Source organism: Vipera ursinii, assembly GCF_947247035.1.
Source record: "Vipera ursinii genome assembly, chromosome: 2".
Classification (NCBI taxonomy): Eukaryota; Metazoa; Chordata; class Lepidosauria; order Squamata; family Viperidae; genus Vipera; species Vipera ursinii.
Genome location: NC_139513.1, coordinates 2,969,471 through 2,987,797, shown reverse-complemented (window position 1 = coordinate 2,987,797; position 18,327 = coordinate 2,969,471). Strand labels below are relative to the sequence as shown.

Below are 18,327 nucleotides of genomic sequence, written 5' to 3'. Positions count from 1 at the left end.
GGCATCCATGTCCAGCTGAGCCAAGTAATCATCCATCTTTCATCCTCTTCTCAGAAAAACTTACACTGGATCAATCAGTGATGATTCAAACCTCCTTCTAAAATCAAAGTATTTCTGCATTGCATAGGATTCCCTAAGGAGCTATGGGTCTGGAATTCAACCCAAATTCTACATGCAATCACAACTCTAATAATTAAGTGGAAAATATTATTTGGGAACCAGGGAATGAAACCTTTCATCTTCCACTTTGCAACTGTGGAACACTGCCAGGATTCCTGTCCTAACCTACTGTATAGGTTAAAACTACTCCTAGAGAGAAAGAATCAAGGAGACTGATGCCTTATAAAATGATTCTGCAAACTAACCTTTGAAAGAGAGAAAACCAAAAGGTACATTTTTATTCAAGAAATTACATCACAATGAAGCAGAGATCACCCACCTGTGCCTTAGAACCAGCATGGGTTTTTCTATCCCATTACAGTGAGGACACCAGAAGAGTAACTAAAACACAGAAAGTGTTGACAACCCTCATAATTAAAAATCTGATCAATCAGAGGGATAACAAGAGAGATGCAAACTAAGGTTTTAGCTGCAAAGAGAGAAAATTCCAGAGTTGCTCTACTGTCACTCTTCTGGGTGCTTCTACCATATTTCCTCGAAAATAATATCTAACCAGAAAATAAGCTCTAATGCATCTTTTGGAGCAAAAATTAATATAAGACCCAGTTTTATTTTGGGGAAAACACAGATAGTGGCAATAAATTGACAGAGATAAACAGTGAAGGGTGTCAAAGTGGATCCTCCAAAAAAGATTAGATTCAGGGTTCTGTAAGAACAAATGCTTAATATCACTCAAGTAATCAGTTGCAGTTATTCTTCTGCATTCTCCTCAGAATCCTTCCTTATCTTCCACTTTCTAACATTACATTTAGGGGGGGACCGCATAAGGCTGTAGCCTGCAAACTGCACAATCCACTTATGCAGTTCTAGTCTGTTTTTATGGGTTTCCCTTGAATGGGTTTTTCTATGCTCATAAAGAGACTGGTGCCGAGTAAATACCATTCCCCATACAATTATATGATTTTTCATGTGTGTGGATTCTTTGATGGGAAATGAGGGACCCTGACTCGGCGAAACATTTTCCACACTCCATGCATTGATATGGTTTCTCCCCAGTGTGGATTGTGTTATGTTCAGTATAATGATGTTTTTGACTGAAGCTCTTGTCACATTTCTTGCACTGATATGGTTTCTCCCCTGTATGGATCCGTTTATGGGAAGGGAGATATTTTTGAGAACGGAAGCTTTTTCCACACTCCAGGCATTTATAAGGTTTCTCACCAGTGTGGATTCTGTTATGTATGGTATAATTATATTTTTGTCTGAAGCTCTTTGCACAGTTCTTACATTCATAGGGTTTTTCCCCAGTGTGGATCCTTTTATGGGAGGTGAGAGAACTTGAAGCTCTAAAGCTCTTCCCACACTCCAGGCATTTATATGGTTTTTCCCCAGTGTGGATCCTTCTATGGGAAGTGAGGGAACGGGATTCAGTAAACCGTCTTCCACAGTCGGCACATTCATATGGCTTCTCACCAGTGTGGATCCTTTGATGGCAAGTAAGGGAACGTGACTCAGTAAAGCATTTCCCACATTCCATGCATTTATATGGTTTCTCCCCAGTGTGGATTCTGCTATGTCTAGTATAATGATGTTTTTGACTAAAGCTCTTTCCACATTCCTTACATTGATATGGTTTTTCCCCAGTGTGGATCCTCCTATGGATAGCAAGGGAACCTGAATTTGTGAAGGGCTTTCCACACTCCATGCATTTATATGGTTTTTCCTCGGCATGGAACTTTTTATGGGAAGTAAGAAAACTGGAAGCTCTAAAACTCTTTCCACACTCCGTGCATTTATATGGTTTCTCCCCAGTATGGATTCTGTTATGTTCAGTGTATTGATATTTCTGAATGAAGCTCTTTCCACATTCTTTGCATTTATACGGTTTCTCCCCAGTGTGAATCCTTTTGTGGTAAGTAAGATGACTGTTCTTGTGAAAGCCCTTTCCACACTCTGTGCATTTATATGGCTTCTCTTCGGTGTGGATTCTGTTATGTATAGCATACTGATAGTTTTGACTGAAGCTCATTGCACAGTTCTTACATTTGTACGGTTTCTCCCCAGTGTGGATCCTTTTATGAGAAGTCAGAAAACTTGAAGCTCTGAAGCTCTTTCCACATTCCATGCATTTATATGGCTTTTCCCCAGTATGGATCCTTTTGTGGTAAGTCAGGGAACCTGATTCAGTGAAGCATTTTCCACACTCCACACATTTATATGGTTTCTCCCCTGTATGTTTTCTTTTATGGAAACTAAGGTGTTTTGCAGAACGGAAGCTCTTTGTACATTCCGTGCATTTATATGGTTTCTCCCCAGTGTGGATTCTTATATGGGAAGCAAGTAAAACTGAAGCTCTGAAGCTCTTCCCACACTCCTGGCATTCATATGGTTTCACTCCTGTGTGGATTGTTTTATGAGAAGCAAGGGAACCTGACTCACTGAAGCATTTTCCACACTCTGTGCATTTGTATGGTTTTTCCCCCGTGTGGATTCTTTTATGGCAAGTGAGGGAACTGGATTCAGTGAAGCATTTCCCACACTCCATGCACATGTATGGTTTCTCCCCTGTGTGGATTCTGTTATGTACTGTATAACTATGTTTTTGATTGAAACTCTTTCCACATTCTTTACATTCGTACGGTTTTTCCCCAGTGTGGATTCTTTTATGGCAAGTGAGGGAACGAGACTCGGTGAAGCATTTTCCACACTCGGTGCACTTATATGGTTTCTCTCCTGTGTGAATCCTATTATGGCAAATAAGATGACTTGGATTTTTGAAACACTTTCCGCATACCGTGCATTTGTACGGTCTTTCCCCTGTGTGGACCCTATAATGAGACGTAAAATGACTTAAATCTTTGAAGCACTTTCCACAGACCAGACATTTGTATGGTTTTTCTCCTTGCATTCTCTGACATAAAGTAAGGAGAAAAGTCCTTCTGGTGCGTTTTCCACTTTCATTCTGTTTTTCTACAATGTGGCTTCTGCAACCGTTGCATAATCCTGATTCATCTGTGGGTATTTTTCCACACTTCAGACAAACTTTTCTTTTTTGGTGAACATCTTTGGCTAAGAAGACACAGATATCTGCACATGGTAAAGCAGAGCATCTCCCCAGCTCCCCCTTTAACTGTTTTTCTACAGAACTTTGCTTCCCAGGAAATTTTTCAGCAACTTCCTTTTCATCTTTTGGCAAAGGTGCTGCTGCCTCTTGGCCGGAACTCTCCATCTCCCATCCATCATCTGCTTCAAATAGAAAAAAGAAAAAAAATTGACACAAAGGGAGATGCAAACAGGATCAAGCATCATTGCTGCAAGCCCTTATCTAAACACTATTAAAACTTCCCTCCAGCTCTGCTTCCTTTTAGCTCTTTTTATTATTCCTCTACCTGCTTCTATCAGGGCATGTTCATAACATGGGGCTGTGCTTGGTATCAGGTTGATGTAAGATCTGCCACAGGCTTCCCTATCATCCTCCATGATATAGAATGAAAAACCTGAATCCTGTCCATCCTGTCCCTGGGCACCATCAGCTCTACTACATCTTCAGATTCAGTTCCAAAGAAGAATCCCAAAGGTGCTTTTTCACGAGGCAACTGAACTTTCTTGTTTTTCTTTGAAGAAGTTTTGCTTCTCATCAAAGAAACTTCTTCAGCCCTAACTGGATGCTGGGGAATGGAAGGATTTATACTCCTTGCCGACAGCTGGTCATTTTCATTCTTTTAGAGAGTTGTTGAGGCCACCTGGAGGTTTATCCAGGTCCTCAGGATCACCTGAGTAGTGAAAATGGGTGTGGAGCCTTCTTGGAACTACTGAAAGAACTGTGTTGTAGACTGGAGACAGATGATATCCTATCCCTCCCCCTCTGTTGAGCAAGGGCTATTCAGTTTAGACATAGATGACCTCTTTAGAACATTTAGAACATATAAATCTCCAGAATGGCCTCAATGACTCTCTAAAAGAATGCAAATAACCAGCTCTCTGCAAGGAGTATAAGTCCTTCCATTCCCCACCATCCAGTCAGAGCAAGAAGCAGCTTCTTGAATGAGAAGTGAAATATCTTCAAAGAAAAACAAGAAAGTCCAGTTGGCTCATGAAAAAGCACCTTTGGGATAACTATTACCTGGATGCCTGAGAATCTCCATAGACAAAGAAGGAAGCAGAAGGTAATTTCAAAAGCTGCCTCCATTCAATAATGGGCTTGATGATGAAGCACCGACTGGTTTAATTTCAAACTGAGAAGAGGAAAGTGCTGATGGACTTGGACTTGAGAACTGAGCTACAGCTTCCTCTCCATGAGGGAGCTCTGCCTTGAAAAAAAACTAGTTCTCAATCTGGGTGCGTTCATTCATCCTTACTTGTCTCAGCATTTAAGAAAGCTTTGGAGAAAATGAGATGGAGAACCGCTTAGGTTGAAGGTCCCATCTCTTGAGATCTTGGCCCACCCTAGTTCTCTATATGTTGAACAGCCCAACTCTCTCTAAGTGACACTCTCTGTGGGACTACAGATGATCCTTGATTTACAATAATTCATTTAGTGACCATTCAAAGTTATAACGACACTGGAAAAAAAGTAACCTATGATCGTTTTTGCACACTTATGACCACTGTACTGTCCCTGAGATCATGTGATTCAAATTCAGATACTTGGCAACTGGTTCGTATTTATGATGATTGCATGTGATCCTATTTTTGCAACCTTCTGATAAGCAAAGCCAGTGGGGAAGGCATGTTCAACTGTGTCACTGACTGAACAACTGCAGTGATTCATTTAACAACTGCGATAAGAAAAGTAGTAAGGGGCAAAATTCACTTAGCAAATGTCTCGCTTTAACAACAGAAATGTTGAGCTCAATAGTAGCCGTGAGTCAAGGACTACCTTTATTAGGGCTTCCTCATGCCTTCATTATAGGCAGAAAAATACAAAGAGGAAGAGGAAGGTTATCTATAAAAGGTAAAGGTTCCCCTGCACATGTGCGCTAGTCGTTTCCGACTCTAGGGGCCAGTGCTCATCTCCGTTTCAAAGCCGAAGAGCCAGCGCTTGTCCGAGGACGTCTCCGTGGTCATGTGGCCAGCATGACTAGACGCCAAAGGCGCACAGAACGCTGTTACCTTCCCACTGTAGTGGTCCCTATTTTTCTACTTGCATTTTTACGTGCTTTTGAACTGCTAGGTTGGCAGAAGCTGGGACGAGTAACAGGCGCTCACTCTGCTACGCGGCACTCAGGATTCAACCTGCCAAACTGCCAACCTTCTGATCAACAAGCTCACTAACCTAACCCACTGAGCCACCGCGTCCCTAGGTTATCTATTAAGTGGGACAAACAGGAATGGAAATTGGCTGGGATGGGAATCGCATGGAGGATCCCCTCTCCTATATCTGGAGACAGGATGAATGTTTTAGCTCTTCTTAGCAGACCAAGTAGGAGTAGAAATGTAGATGAGGACACTCTCCTCCAATATATGGTGCTCCAGTCTCTTCTTAAGAACTTCACATCTTCTGGAAGCAAGTTGTTCCACTGATTAATTATTCTAACGGTCAGGAAATTTCTCCTTAGTTCTAGGTTGCTTCTGTCCTTCATTAGTTTCCATCCATTGCTTCTTGTCCTGCTCTCAGGTACTTTGGAAAATAGCTTGACTCCCTCTTTTTGTGACAGCCCCTGAGATATGGGAAGACTGCTATCATGTCACCCCCTCATCCTTCTCTTCATTAAACTAGACATACCCAATTCCAGCAACTGTTCCTTATATGTTTTAGCCTCTAGTCCCCTAATCATCTTTGTTGCTCTACTCTGTACTCTTTCTAGACAGTCTCTACATCTGGCTAAAAAATACTTTCTACCACAATTTCAGCCTAGAGCAGACATGTCAAACACAAGGCCCGGGGGCCGGATCCGGCCCGCGAAGTGGTTCCATGTGGCCCGCGAAGCCATCCTGGAAACAGTGAGGGAGCGGCCCCCCATTGCCTTGGCCCTGGACCAGAGACCCTCAGATCTGTCCCACTCCTGCCCAGGCCCCCATAGGCACCCTTGATGCAAACGATGTAGAGCTGGCCATGCCCACCCAGTAGGCCATATGCACTTTAGCCACGCCCACCCAGTAGGCCACACCCACCCAGGCCATACCCACCCGGCCCCCTGAGGGCAACCGCAATGCTGATGCGGCCCTCAATGAAATTGAGTTTGACAGCCCTGGCCTAGAGAAACAGAGTTCCTTACTTAAGGAGGCCACGTTCCTTGCATTTTCCAGCATGACCTCTTCGTACAAAGTCTTTTGCTCACAATCCAGCAGGGACCACTCCTCCACAGAGAAAAACACAGCTACATCCTCAAAGGAAACAGAGTTCTGAAACAGAAACCACACATTCTACAAACGTCTCTGTTAAGATACAGATGAATAATGTATATGCAAACTATTTTTAATTAAATAACAAACCTGATTTCCAACTACAATTTTTTTAAAAAAGCAATTGCCCTGGAAAAAAAAAATGGGACAGAATTCTGAACCTCTGATGAAAATACAGCCAGGATCACTTTTCATGAGTCTGGCTAATTTTAAACCCTATTTTTGATGTGCACCCTTCTATAATATCCAAAGACTCACGTGAAACATGAATAAACCACCTTGTTATAGTGGAGGTTAAGAATAAAATTAAATATGCTTTGCATGGCTTCTTGAGCATAATAACGGACCTTGTTACATTTTTTAAAAGAATCAAAGCATGATTCAAGGAAAAACAGGTACTCTTCAACTTACAACCATTTGTTTAGTGACCAAAGTTACAACTGCACTGGAAAAAAAGTGAATTTATGACCATTTTTCACACTTACAACCATTGCAGCATCCTCAAGGTCAGGTGATCAAAATTTGGATGCTTGGCAATGAGTTCATATTTGTAATAGTGGCAGGATCCCAGGGTCATGTGATCCCCCCTTTGCGACCTTCTGACAAGCAAAGTCAAGGAGGAATCCAGATTCACTAAACAACCATGTTAGTAAGTTAACAGCTGCAGTCATTCGTTTAACAAGTGTGGCAAGACAAGTTGTAAAATGAAGCAGAATTCACTTAACAAATGTCTTGCTTAGCCACAGAAAGTTTGGGCTCAACTGTGGCCGTAACTCGAGGATTATCTGAATAACGTGAAGGACAACTAGAATGAGTAGACATGGATATGAACTACATAGCACAAATATAAGCTTAAGGGGAAGCGTGTGCATCTTCATAAGCGGAATGTCTTAAAACTACAGTCAATTTAAGAATTTTAATATAGTAAGCCAGATAATAAACTACAGTAGCCTCACTCAACTTATCATCCTAATTTCTTTCTAGTTTTAACCTCCACATCAGTCTGCAATGTATTTAGATAATTTTTAACCTGTGATTCTTTTAAGACTGCTGATCAATATCACATGCTTATGTATTGCAAAGTTTCAAACCATAATGACATTACCAAGTACATTCCATTCAGCATCCAAGGGAGAAAGTATCAGGAAGCTGCTTATGAAAACGCCCACCCCCACCCCCAATTTTGGACGGGGCTGGATCACGTTGAATGACACTAGCAGTTTGAGGAGGCAAAGATCTTCCTACCTTTCTTGGAAAAACAGGTGCTCCACCACAGACAACAGATGTGCCAGAAGCCACCATCGATGTTGGTCTGGTTTCTGAGATTGAGGGGGGGGGGGAAACAGGAATTACTTGTTATGCAAACACTCTTCCCCTATTTTGGAACTTTGATTTTTGGATACTCCATGCTTTATGCAGGCTGACTGGGTGACTGAGAGGTCTGAGTGCCTTGTGGGCAGAGAACATCCCATCTGGGTTAACTCAGACGGATGAGGTTGTGTGAATGGTGGGAGGCAACGGAAGCTTAGGGATAGGGATTGTACCGAGTGGTAATTCTGTCAATCACAGGAGACCAACAAAAATCCAGTGGAGGTATGAGAGATGGTGGTTACTCAACTCCAACTCCACCCCTCCCAGGTGCTTGGAAATGACAGAGGCTCTGCTCATGCTGGAGGTGGCCAAGGGAGAAGTGGGGAGCTGGCTGCATCAGAAGTGAGAAAGGAGTTCTTCTTGAAGCCAGAAGAACACGTCGTCTTGAAAGAAAACCACCCTAGACTTAGATGCTTATTTTCCAGCTCCTATCTATCTGTTCTGTACCAGCCTACTACTGGCCCTGCAGAAAAGGCAGGGACAACCCCTTTACAAAAAGGCAAGAGGCTGGAACTAAGCCTGCCAAATTTATTGACACAAAACAGAGCAAACAGAGCAAAACAAAAACACGAACCATGAAACAGGAGCTATTCAACCGGTTGCCTGTTGTGACTCAGGGCCAGCCTGTGGGTCCGACAGCCGGGTCCGATGTATCGGATGACTCAGATGAGGGGGAGGAGGGTAACGAACCGGCTGATGATGGTTTGGAGGCTTTGCAGAGCCCTCAGCCGGGGACCTCTTCTCAGCTGCGTGAGCCCGAGAGTGCGGAGGAAGATGACCCACAGCTGGCCCTGTTCAAGGACGCCCGACGCAGGAGGCAGTCGAGCAGGAACAAACAAAGAAAGGCTGTGGGACTCCTCGGGAGGAGGCACAGGGAGACCACGCCCTGAGCTCTCTATAAAAGGAGTGTTTGGGGAGGGGCTGGTTGCTGAAAGCAACTTTTCCGCTTGAGGAGTCAAGCTCTAGTGTTTTTGTTAACTGCGTAATAAATCTTGGCAGATGCCTTTTAGCCTTGGACGCTCTCCAGTCTCTTCTTTCTGAATAGGGGTTTGCCTTACTACAAGGCCAGAAGAGGGCTGGTTCAGAACATTGCCTTCAGCAAACCAGCCCTCCCACACATTCCCCTTTTAAACAGTTCAAGGCGTGGCTTCTCTCTGCCGCCTCCCGAGGTGCCCCATTGCCTTCCTCTGTTTACTCCTGATTGACTGCCTCCTGCGTCAGGCGTCCTTGAACAGGGCCAGCTGTGGGTCATCTTCATCCACGCAGTCAGGCTCACACAGCTGGGTCTGCGTTGTAACCAGATGGGAGGGGCCTGGCTGAGGGCTCTGTGAAGCCTCAGGGCTGTTCTCTGCAGGCTCTCCAATACCCTCCTCCTCCTCCTCTGAATTGTCCGACCCAACTGCCGAACCCACAGGCTGACCCTGAATCACAACACTGTCCTGTATTAACAAAGATCAGAGAGGGTGGCCATATCTCAACAACGAAGCATAACCAAGAATCATCTGGAGCCGTTTTAATTGGGATTCAGGACTACTGGAGAGAACCTGCATTTGTCTCCACCAGAACTGGAAGCAGTTCTGTACTTTTAGATCTCTCCCCCAACCCAATTTAGGAGTGGAGATCACCCAATCTGCTGGAGCCGAGTACTGCAGAGGGGACAAAAATACAAGGTTCTGCCTGTTAATTGGGAGCAAGGCAAAAGCGCCTATACTGATTCCTAAACAAAAGCAATACCCCTTAGCAGCAACGTCCCCACTCCAGGAACCCAAACTCCCTTTTATTGGCCTTGATTTCGGTTATTCAGCATGCCTAGAGCAAATTTAAGAGATCAACTTCCCCAGTTCTAAGAGATCAACTTCCCCAGTTCTAGGAACCAGACCTTAAGCTGCCACTTCAGCATTTGGCAAGATCTGTGACTTATTTATGAGTACGTGATGTTTGGCTTCAAATGGCTGCACTTTAAGATGGCTGGAGCCATTTTCTTTGGCAATTTGTGCCCTTGTTGTCTCCTGTACAGTAATGTACAGAAAATGGTATAAGGTTTACTGCCTGAGCAGGGGGTTGGACTAGAAGACCTCCAAGGTCCCTTTCAACTCTTTTCTGTTAGTAACGTGAACAACCTTCTCCAGTGATTCCAGACAGGGGTCAAGATGCATCCTCAAACAGTAAATTTATGCAATAAAGCACCATAGGACTTGAAGATACCTTCATGAGTATCCCTCCCTGTATCGTTTGGAAGTTTGCTGAGAGTCCTGCTTCCCATCAACAACAAATATTTATTTTTTTCTCAGTTGGAACAGCCTAGCACAGTGGTTTTCAACCTTTTCTTCAGGTTGACCTGGATTCAAAGTTAGGCTGGTGGACGACACCTCCTACTTGGCAAATGGGCCAGGTGTGCAGGTGTTTGCAACAACCCGGGGTCATGTGACCACATTTTAAAAGTTACTTCCAGTTTGGGGCATAACACTAATGACCACTGCAAATGAAGATCATAAAATCGAGTTGGTCACATGATCGGGCCATCACGACTTACAAGGGTGATGAGCAGACTCCACAATGGTCGTAAATCAAGGACTACCTATATAATAATAATAATAATAATAATAATAATAATAATAATAATAATAATAATAATAATAATAATAATAATAATAAAGTTGGAAGGGACCTTGGAGGTCATCTAGTTCAACCCCCTGCTCAGGCAGGAAGCCCTATACCATTTCAGACAAATGGCTGTCCAGTCTCTTCTTAAAAACTTCCAGCGTTGGAGCATTCACCGCTTCTGGTGGCAAGCCGTTCCACTGGTTAATTGTTCTAACTGTCAGGAAGTTTCTCCTTAGTTCTAGGTTGTTTCTCTCCTTGATTAGTTTCCATCCATTGCTTCTTGTCCTGCCTTTGGACGCTTTGGAGAATAGCTTGAGTCCTCTTTGTGGCAGCCCCTGAGATATCAGAACACTGCTATCATGTCCCCCCTCATCCTTCTCTTCGTGACACAGCCAATTCCAGCAACTGTTCCTTATATGTTTTAGCCTTCAGTCCCCTAATCATCTTTGTTGCTTAGAGTCTCGACATCTTTTTTACATCGTGGTGACCAAAACTGGATGCAGTATTCCAACTGTGGCCTTACCAAGGCATTGTAAAGTGGTATTAATACTTCATGTGATCTTGATTCTATCCCTCTGTTAATGCAGCCCAGCACTGTGTTGGCTTTTTTAGCAGCTGCAGCACACTGCTGGCTCATATTGAAGTGATTGTCCACTAGGACTCAAACTACTTTTGAGCAAGGTACCCCCTATGCTATACCTGTACATTTGGTTTTCCTGCCTAAATGTAGAACCTTACTTTTTTCACCATTGAATTTCATTTTGTTAGATAGTGCCCAGTGTTCAAGTCCGTCCAGATCCTCCTGTATCTTAAGCCTGTCTTCCTGAGTGTTGGCTATTCCTGCCAGCTTGGTGTCGTTTGCAAATTTGATGAGTTCCCCATCTATCCCCTTGTCCAAATCGTTGATGAAGATGTTAAAGAGCACTGGCCCAGAACAGAGCCCTGGGGCACCCCACTACACACTTCCTTCCATGTAGATGCGGTTCCATTGAGGACCCCATGCTGAGCATGGCCAGTCAGCCAGCTACAAATCCATCTGGTGAGGATGCTGTCTAACCCACATTTTTCTATCTTATCGAGTAGTAGGTTGTGATCTACTTTATCAAATGCCTTACTGAAGTCCAAGTAAATTATATCTACAGCATTCCTCTGGTCCACTAGTTTTGTCACTTGGTCAAAGAATGTAATAAGATTTGTCTGGCATGATCTGTTTTTGACAAACGCATGTTGGCTTTTAGTAATGACTTTTGTTTACCTCTAGTCTGAACTCTCACACCCTCACTAACCTTCTTTCCTTATACAGGTAAATCCTCAACTTCCAATGACAACTGAGCCCAAAATCTCCAGCTGGACTTCAACTCCCAGAATTCTCCAGCCAGCATTATCTTTAATGGATACTACAGCAGCAGAGTAGAAAGGGAAAGGAAGACATCAGGTGATCGCTCCTCGGTTCTGCACTACGAAGGAATGAATCAGATGGCAAAGACATCCCCACCCATTGGTCCTCTTTTTCCCCCCACCCCAAATCTTTTGCCTCCATCAAGCTGTTCTGTTCCAGCCTACGACCGGCCCTGTTTGTGTGTCAGGGACAACCCCTTTTTCCTCTTTACAGTCAATAGGCTGGAAAAACCCAACCCAAATTTATTTACAGTTCAAACAAAAAAGCAACAGAATTATTTCCTTCAATAAATGAGTCAAAATATCAAACAAGAGTCAACAAAGAAGAGTTAAACAGAAGTAGCAAGAACAGACCAGGATTCCCTTAGAACAGACATGTCAAACACAAGGCCCGGGGGCCGGATCCGGCCCACGAAGTGGTTTCATGTGGCCCGCAAACCCATCCTGGAAAACAGTGAGGGAACGGGCCCCGCTGCCTTGGTCCTGGCCCAGGCCGGCCGAGAGCCAATGTATAATTTCGTGGTGGCCATCTATGCTGAAACGCATTCAGTCTTAGCTCCACAAGGCTGTCTGGAAACAGCGAGGGACCAGCCCCTGCCGTGTCGACCCTGCCCCCTGGGTGCACACTGGGCAGGTATCACCCATTGTGAGGAATGAAAAAATGCACCATCGCCTGGAAGTGGCCAGCACATGGCCCTGCATACTTCAGGAAGGCTAGGAGCTGGGCAGCATTGCGCAGGTAACATCGACTCATGCTGCTCATGGCATCCCCTTCCCCACAGCCCACCAAGCCGGATATGTGAAGTAGGCGAGGGCCATGTGCTGGCCACTTCCAGGCGATGGTGCATTTTTTCATTCCTCATGAAGGATGACACTTCCTCAGCTGTGTTTCTTGCCTGTTTTAATTCCTCCCTCATTTCAAATATTTTCCCACCATTCGAAGGAAGGAAGGAAGGAAGGAAGGAAGGAAGGAAGGAAGGAAGGAAGGAAGGAAGGAAGGAAGGAAGGAAAGGGAGGGTGTGAGGGAAGTCCTGCCTTAGTCCTTCCCTGCTACCCTTTCACCATCCCCTTGCCTCCTCCTCCTGGCGTATCCTGGCGGGGGGTGTGTGTGTCTCCCATCCTATTGCTAAGGAAGCTTTGGATACAAAGCCAGGTCTCCTCACATGAAGATGGAGTGGGCCTCTGTCTTGACTTTGCCCTCGTACCCATCATGAGCAACCTGGCTAAGGAGAGCAAGTGCAGCAGCCTTGAGGAGGTAAGTGCAGCTGGGTTCCCCCTTGGGGAAGTGGGGCTGGGCTTAGTGCCGTGGGTGCTTGAGGGCTGGGCTGGGCATTTGACCTCCACGCCACAGTCCAGCCCCCCCCTGGCCTGAGAGGAACAGTGAAGCTCTTCCAGTGGACCATGCCTTGGCACTTACGCCGGTCCCATCTCCTTCTGCCTATAGGTACCTTTGATGTGGATGATGTAGAGCTGGCCATGCCTACCCATTAGGCCACACACACTCAACCCACACCCACCCAGTAGGCTGTGCACACCCTGGCCACACACCCCCAGCCCCCCTGAGGGCAACCGTAATGCTGATGCAGCCCTCAATGAAATTGAGTTTGACACCCCTGCCTTAGAATGTCTCCAAACGGTTGCCTTCAGCAACCAGCCCTGCCCACACCTTCCCCTTTTATTATCAGTCCCAAGGCGTGGCTTCTCACTGCCTTCTCCTCCTCTCACTGAGTTGCCTCATTGATTTTCTCTGCTCCGCTCTGCTCTGCTGGATTGCCTTCTGCTTCTAGCGTCTCTGAACAGATTCAGCTGTGACTCTTCTGAGTCCGACACCTCGTACTCACACAGCTGAGCCTCATGAGGAACATGACTGGAGGGGCCAGGCTGAGAGTCCTGCAGTGCATCAGAGCCTCCCTCTGACACCAAAGGCTCTCCAAACCCCCCCTCCTCCTCCTCAGATTCATCAGACTCAGCTGCTGGGAGCACAGGCTGACAATGAATCACAACACTAGCAGGTTGTTTGTGGTTCACTCAACATCTTGTATCAGCCTAGTGGCAAAATCTGAAAGGCACGAAAGAGGGGGAGTAGAATTGATTCTTCTGATTCTTCTTCACCACAGACCCCCTTTAAAATACCTTTTTGTGGTCAAAGATCATAGGAAGGGACCCCCAAGACTTAACTCCAAATTTAAATCATAACATTTCTTCAATCCTTTGTGGGACACCCCCTCCCGTGACAACATCGCAAACCCCCCAGGTATCCGTGAACCACATGCTGAGAACCACCAACCCAGCAGAAAGACCAATTGTTTTTTAACTGCATGCTGCTGCCACAAGACTTTCTTGAGTGATGTTATCACCAGAACACATTTTAAAACATGAATTCACCAATGAAAGTAATTTGAGCAAAGCCAAGTCAGAGGCTTAAAGGGCATCCTAAGGAGACTTTTTACCTGATGGTCTCTTCTGCGCTGGATCTTCCTGAGGGATTCCCCCAAACAGCCTCTCTAAGGAGGGATCACCCCGCTTTCCTCCGAGCCGTTCAGCAGCCATTTAACTCAAAGGCTTCCGGATCCGTAACAGCACCAGAAAATAACAGCACCTTTGTTCCTGCAAATTCTACAGGATAGAAATGGAATAAATGATTATTGTTCCTATTAATGCTTCTGCTTCCATATTTCCACTGAGGACCTGTATACTACACGAGCCAGAAAGAAGGCTGTGAAAATATCTATAGACCCCTCACATTCCTGGACATAAACGGTTTCAACGTCTTCCCTCAAGATGATGCTCTAGGGCAGGGCTTTTCAACCAGTGGTACGGGTACCACCTGTGGTACATTGGCACCTGGCACGCGACCATCCTAAAAAAATGGTAGCTGAGGAGGGGAATGGCAGCACCACACAAGCTTGAGCGAGAGATGGCTGGAGCTGCAGGGCTGTCAGGGCTCAGCGGAAGTGCCAGGATCAGCGCCAGGCTCCAGCTGGAGCTTGGCGCTGATCCCAGCACTTCTGCTGAGCCCAGAAGAAGTGGCGATCAGCTGGAATGTTGCAGCAACTCCAGGGTCTTGTGATTTACATTCAGATGCTTGGCAACTGATTCATATTTATGATGGTCACAGTGTCCCAGGGTCATGTGAAGTGACCAAAACCTGCTGCAACCACCCAGCAGAGTGGGGAGAAATAAAAACCAAACACCTCCCCACCCCACCCCCGCTGCCAAACCTCAACAGTAATGCTCACAACAATGAAAACCTTGGACAGAAGAACGCCGCTGGACGGGCAGGCAGGTGTCTTGCTTGGCTGTGGCTTGGGGGGCACTTTTTTCAGTGTCATTGTAACTTTGAACAGTCACTAAATGAACTGTTGTAAGTCGAGGACTACCTGTACTTCATCACTTTTTTTTACTTTTTTTTTGGATCATCAAGTTTTTGACACCTTGCTAGGCGACGTGGTACTCGGATGTTGCCATATCCTAAAAGTGGTACAATGGGTGAAAAGGTTGAAAAGCCCTGCTCTATGGATTGCACGCCAAACCAAGAAGACACAAGGACAGTTTCCCCCCACCCCAAGCCATCACTCTACTGAACAACTAATTCTCACAACACTCTCTTAGACCCTGGGATGTCAAGCCACATAGAAGGCCCGTATTACTTTTGTCCTTCTCATCTTTCCTATTACCTATTCATTTAGCATCTTAACACTCTGTGCTTTGTATCTTGTGATTTATGTTGGTTGCTTTTATTTAGTATCCCATTATGACTTATGTTGATTGCTTTTATTTAGTATTCTATGACTATCACTGTGTGTTACATCTTATGATTTATGAGGATTTTATTTTATGATTATGATCCTGATTTATCACTTACTGTTTGTATGTACACTGGGAGCTTATACACTGGAGACAAATTCCTTGTGTGTCCAATCACACTTGGCCAATAAAGAATCCTATCCTATCCTATTCTATCTTATCCTATCCTATCCTAATCCTATCTTATCCTATCCCAGACATGTCAAACACAAGGCCCGGGGGCCAGATCCGGCCCGTGAAGTGGTTTCATGCGGCCCGCGAAGCCATCCTGGAAAGAGTGAGGGAACGGCCCCCACTGCCTTGGCCCTGTGGCCCAGAGACCCTCCTCCTGCCAGAGACCTTCAGATCTGCCCCACTCCTGCCCAGGCCCCCATAGGCACCCTCGATGCGAATGATGTAGAGCTGGCCACGCCCACCCAGTAGGCCATACGCACTCTAGCCATGCCCACACAGTAGGCCACGCCCACTCAGGCCACACCCAGCCGGCCCCCTGAGGGCAACCACAATGCTGATGCGGCCCTCAATGAAATTGAGTTTGACACCCCTGTCCTATCCTATTCCTATCCTATCCTTATTCTATCCTATTCCAATCCTATCCCTATCCCATCCCTAGGTAAAAGGTAAAGGTTCCCCCGCACATGCGTGCTAGTTGTTTCCGACTAAAGGGGCCGGTGCTCATCTCTGTTTCAAAGCCGAAGAGCCAGCGCTTGTCCGAGGACGTCTCCGTGGTCATGTGGCCGGCATGACTAGATGCCAAAGGCGCACGGAACGCTGTTACCTTCCCACCGTAGTGGTCCCCATTTTTCTACTTGCATTTTTACGTGCTTTCGAACTGCTAGGTTGGCAGAAGCTGGGACGAGTAACAGGCGCTCCCTCTGCTACGCGGCACTCGGGATTCGACCCGCCAAACTGCCGACCTTCTGATCGACAAACTCAGCATCCTAACCCACTGAGCCACTGCGTCCCATCCCTATTCTATCCCATCCCAATCCTATCCCTATCTCAATCCTATCCCTATCCTTATTCTACCCCTATCCCAATTCTATCCCTATCTTATCCTATCCCTATCATCCTATCCTTATCCTATCCCTATCCCAATCCTATCCTTATTCTATCCCTATCCTATCCCTATCATCCTATCCCTATCCTTATCCTATCCGTATCGTAACCCCATCCTGTCCTATCCTACACACACACACACACACACACACACACACACAAAACCCTAACCTTGTATTCCGGAGGGTTTTCTTCCCCAAAGACGCTTCTTCAGAAGCCGGCGGTCGTTTGGAAGAAGCGTCTCATCGAGGGCAAAGATTAACTCCCTTCGGGTCGGTCAGAGATTATTTTGGGCATTGGGGTGCGGTGCGGGGTTGGCGAGCAGCGGGGCTCTCCGGAGCTGGGCTAGCCCTCGGACCGACCCTTGAGGACCAAGACCCTGATCTTGTTGCCCGGCATTCGCCCCGACTCCAATCCCCGAGAGAGGCGCGCAGCGGAGAACGCCTTCCTCCCTGGCCCGCCGCCTTCGCCTGCCGAGCTCAGCCCAGCCCAGCCGCGGGCATGCGCCTTCCTCCCCGAAAGGGTTTAGGGGGGAGAGAAAGAGAGAGAGAGAGAGTGACACTTGCAGACAACCGAGCGGCTCTCCCTAGAGGGGTACTTCCGGTCTACCCGGTCCGGGTTCCTTTGAGATGCTGGGGGGGGGGCTCCTTCCGGCTGCCTCGAGGACGCCGGAGGCTTTTGCAAGAGGGCGCGCCCGGGCGCATCCCGCTTCTAATCCTGGGAAGCCAAAGGGGAGCGGGCGTCCGAGGGGAATCGTCCGGGGAGGAATTGGGCTTTAGGAGCTGGAGGGGAAAGGGTGGAGATGGACTTTGATCTTTCCAGACCAGACCAGAGTTTGGCCTCCCTAGGACGCTGCACTCTCTTTCTCTCTCTCCAACACCCTTTGCGCTTTGCTGCAGGTGAAAAGGAAAAAAAAAGGCGGCGGGGATGTCTTGCAGGGTAGACAGCCAGATGTGGCCCTAAGGGAGGAGGAGTGGGGGGGTGTCTCTCTTCCCGTGCAAAGGGAGGCGGAGGGTCCTCGCCCTGGAGGAGGGAGGGACACATGCCAAGTCCTCATCCAGTCTTCTGAGTCCCAAGAGTGGGAGAGCCCAAATCCCATGCTCCCCAGCTGCCCCTTTCCATGCACCCAACATGCGGGGGTGGGGAGGAGGAAGCAGAGGACCAGACCAGCCCTGTTACCCCCTCCCCGACGAATCTCAGGATTCCCAGGAAAGAGGTGGGGACTGGGGAAGTCCTTCCCACCTGATTTTCTGGGAACAGCTGGGGGGAGGGAAGTGGGGGGAGAAGAAGGAGGATTTGCCTTGCAAATCTCAAGCAAGAGATAAGAAAAGTCTTGCCAGACAGGAGACGCCCCAGATCGGGTCCGAATTCGCACTAGCTGCTGGATGAGGCTCAAAAGAGCCAAATCCTTCACAATGAAACCTGTCTTGGGAGGCTGAGTGAAGCAGGACGGTATCTCCCGACCCTGTTTGGGGGTGAACCTGGCTCCTACTGTTGACAGGCCCGTTTGGGCTGAGGGCAGGTTGTGTGGACATGCCTGCCTGTAAGAGTCTGGCTTGGGTCTCCAAAGGTCAACCTTGAAAAAGGGGTAATGGAGCATCCTAAGCCAAGCTCATGTTTTTT

General features: G+C 46.7%; 1 protein-coding gene across 3 annotated transcripts; it reads right to left on the bottom strand.

Annotated features, from left to right (window-relative positions):
• Window positions 1-381: 381 nt before the first annotated feature.
• LOC310635878 (uncharacterized protein) lies at window positions 382-17,215 on the bottom strand. Of its 3 annotated transcripts, XM_083355227.1 has the most exons (6): window positions 16,876-17,215; window positions 14,289-14,454; window positions 11,727-11,837; window positions 7,711-7,784; window positions 6,339-6,465; window positions 382-3,366 (listed from the first exon to the last, which is right to left on the bottom strand). In XM_083355227.1, exons 4-6 carry the CDS (start codon window positions 7,765-7,767, stop codon window positions 1,031-1,033), a joined length of 2,520 nt encoding a protein of 839 aa, XP_083211353.1. In that variant the 5' UTR covers window positions 7,768-7,784; window positions 11,727-11,837; window positions 14,289-14,454; window positions 16,876-17,215; the 3' UTR covers window positions 382-1,030. The 3 variants fall into 3 exon arrangements, with proteins under 3 accessions (XP_083211353.1, XP_083211351.1, XP_083211352.1); XM_083355225.1 differs by lacking the exons at window positions 11,727-11,837; window positions 14,289-14,454; window positions 16,876-17,215 and having other exon boundaries at window positions 6,339-6,486; window positions 7,711-8,302; XM_083355226.1 differs by lacking the exons at window positions 11,727-11,837; window positions 14,289-14,454; window positions 16,876-17,215 and having other exon boundaries at window positions 382-3,363; window positions 6,339-6,486; window positions 7,711-8,302.
• Window positions 17,216-18,327: the final 1,112 nt, after the last annotated feature.

Coding starts and splice junctions, on each gene's coding strand:
- LOC310635878 (XM_083355225.1), bottom strand. CDS start 7,767: ATGGTGGCTTCTGGCACATCTGTTGTCTGTGGTGGAGCACCTGTTTTT. Junction 6,487..7,710: donor CACCTGTTTTTCCAAGAAAG/GTAGGAAGATCT, acceptor AGACGTTTGTAG/AATGTGTGGTTTCTGTTTCA. Junction 3,367..6,338: donor AAGGAACGTGGCCTCCTTAA/GTAAGGAACTCT, acceptor TTCTATTTGAAG/CAGATGATGGATGGGAGATG.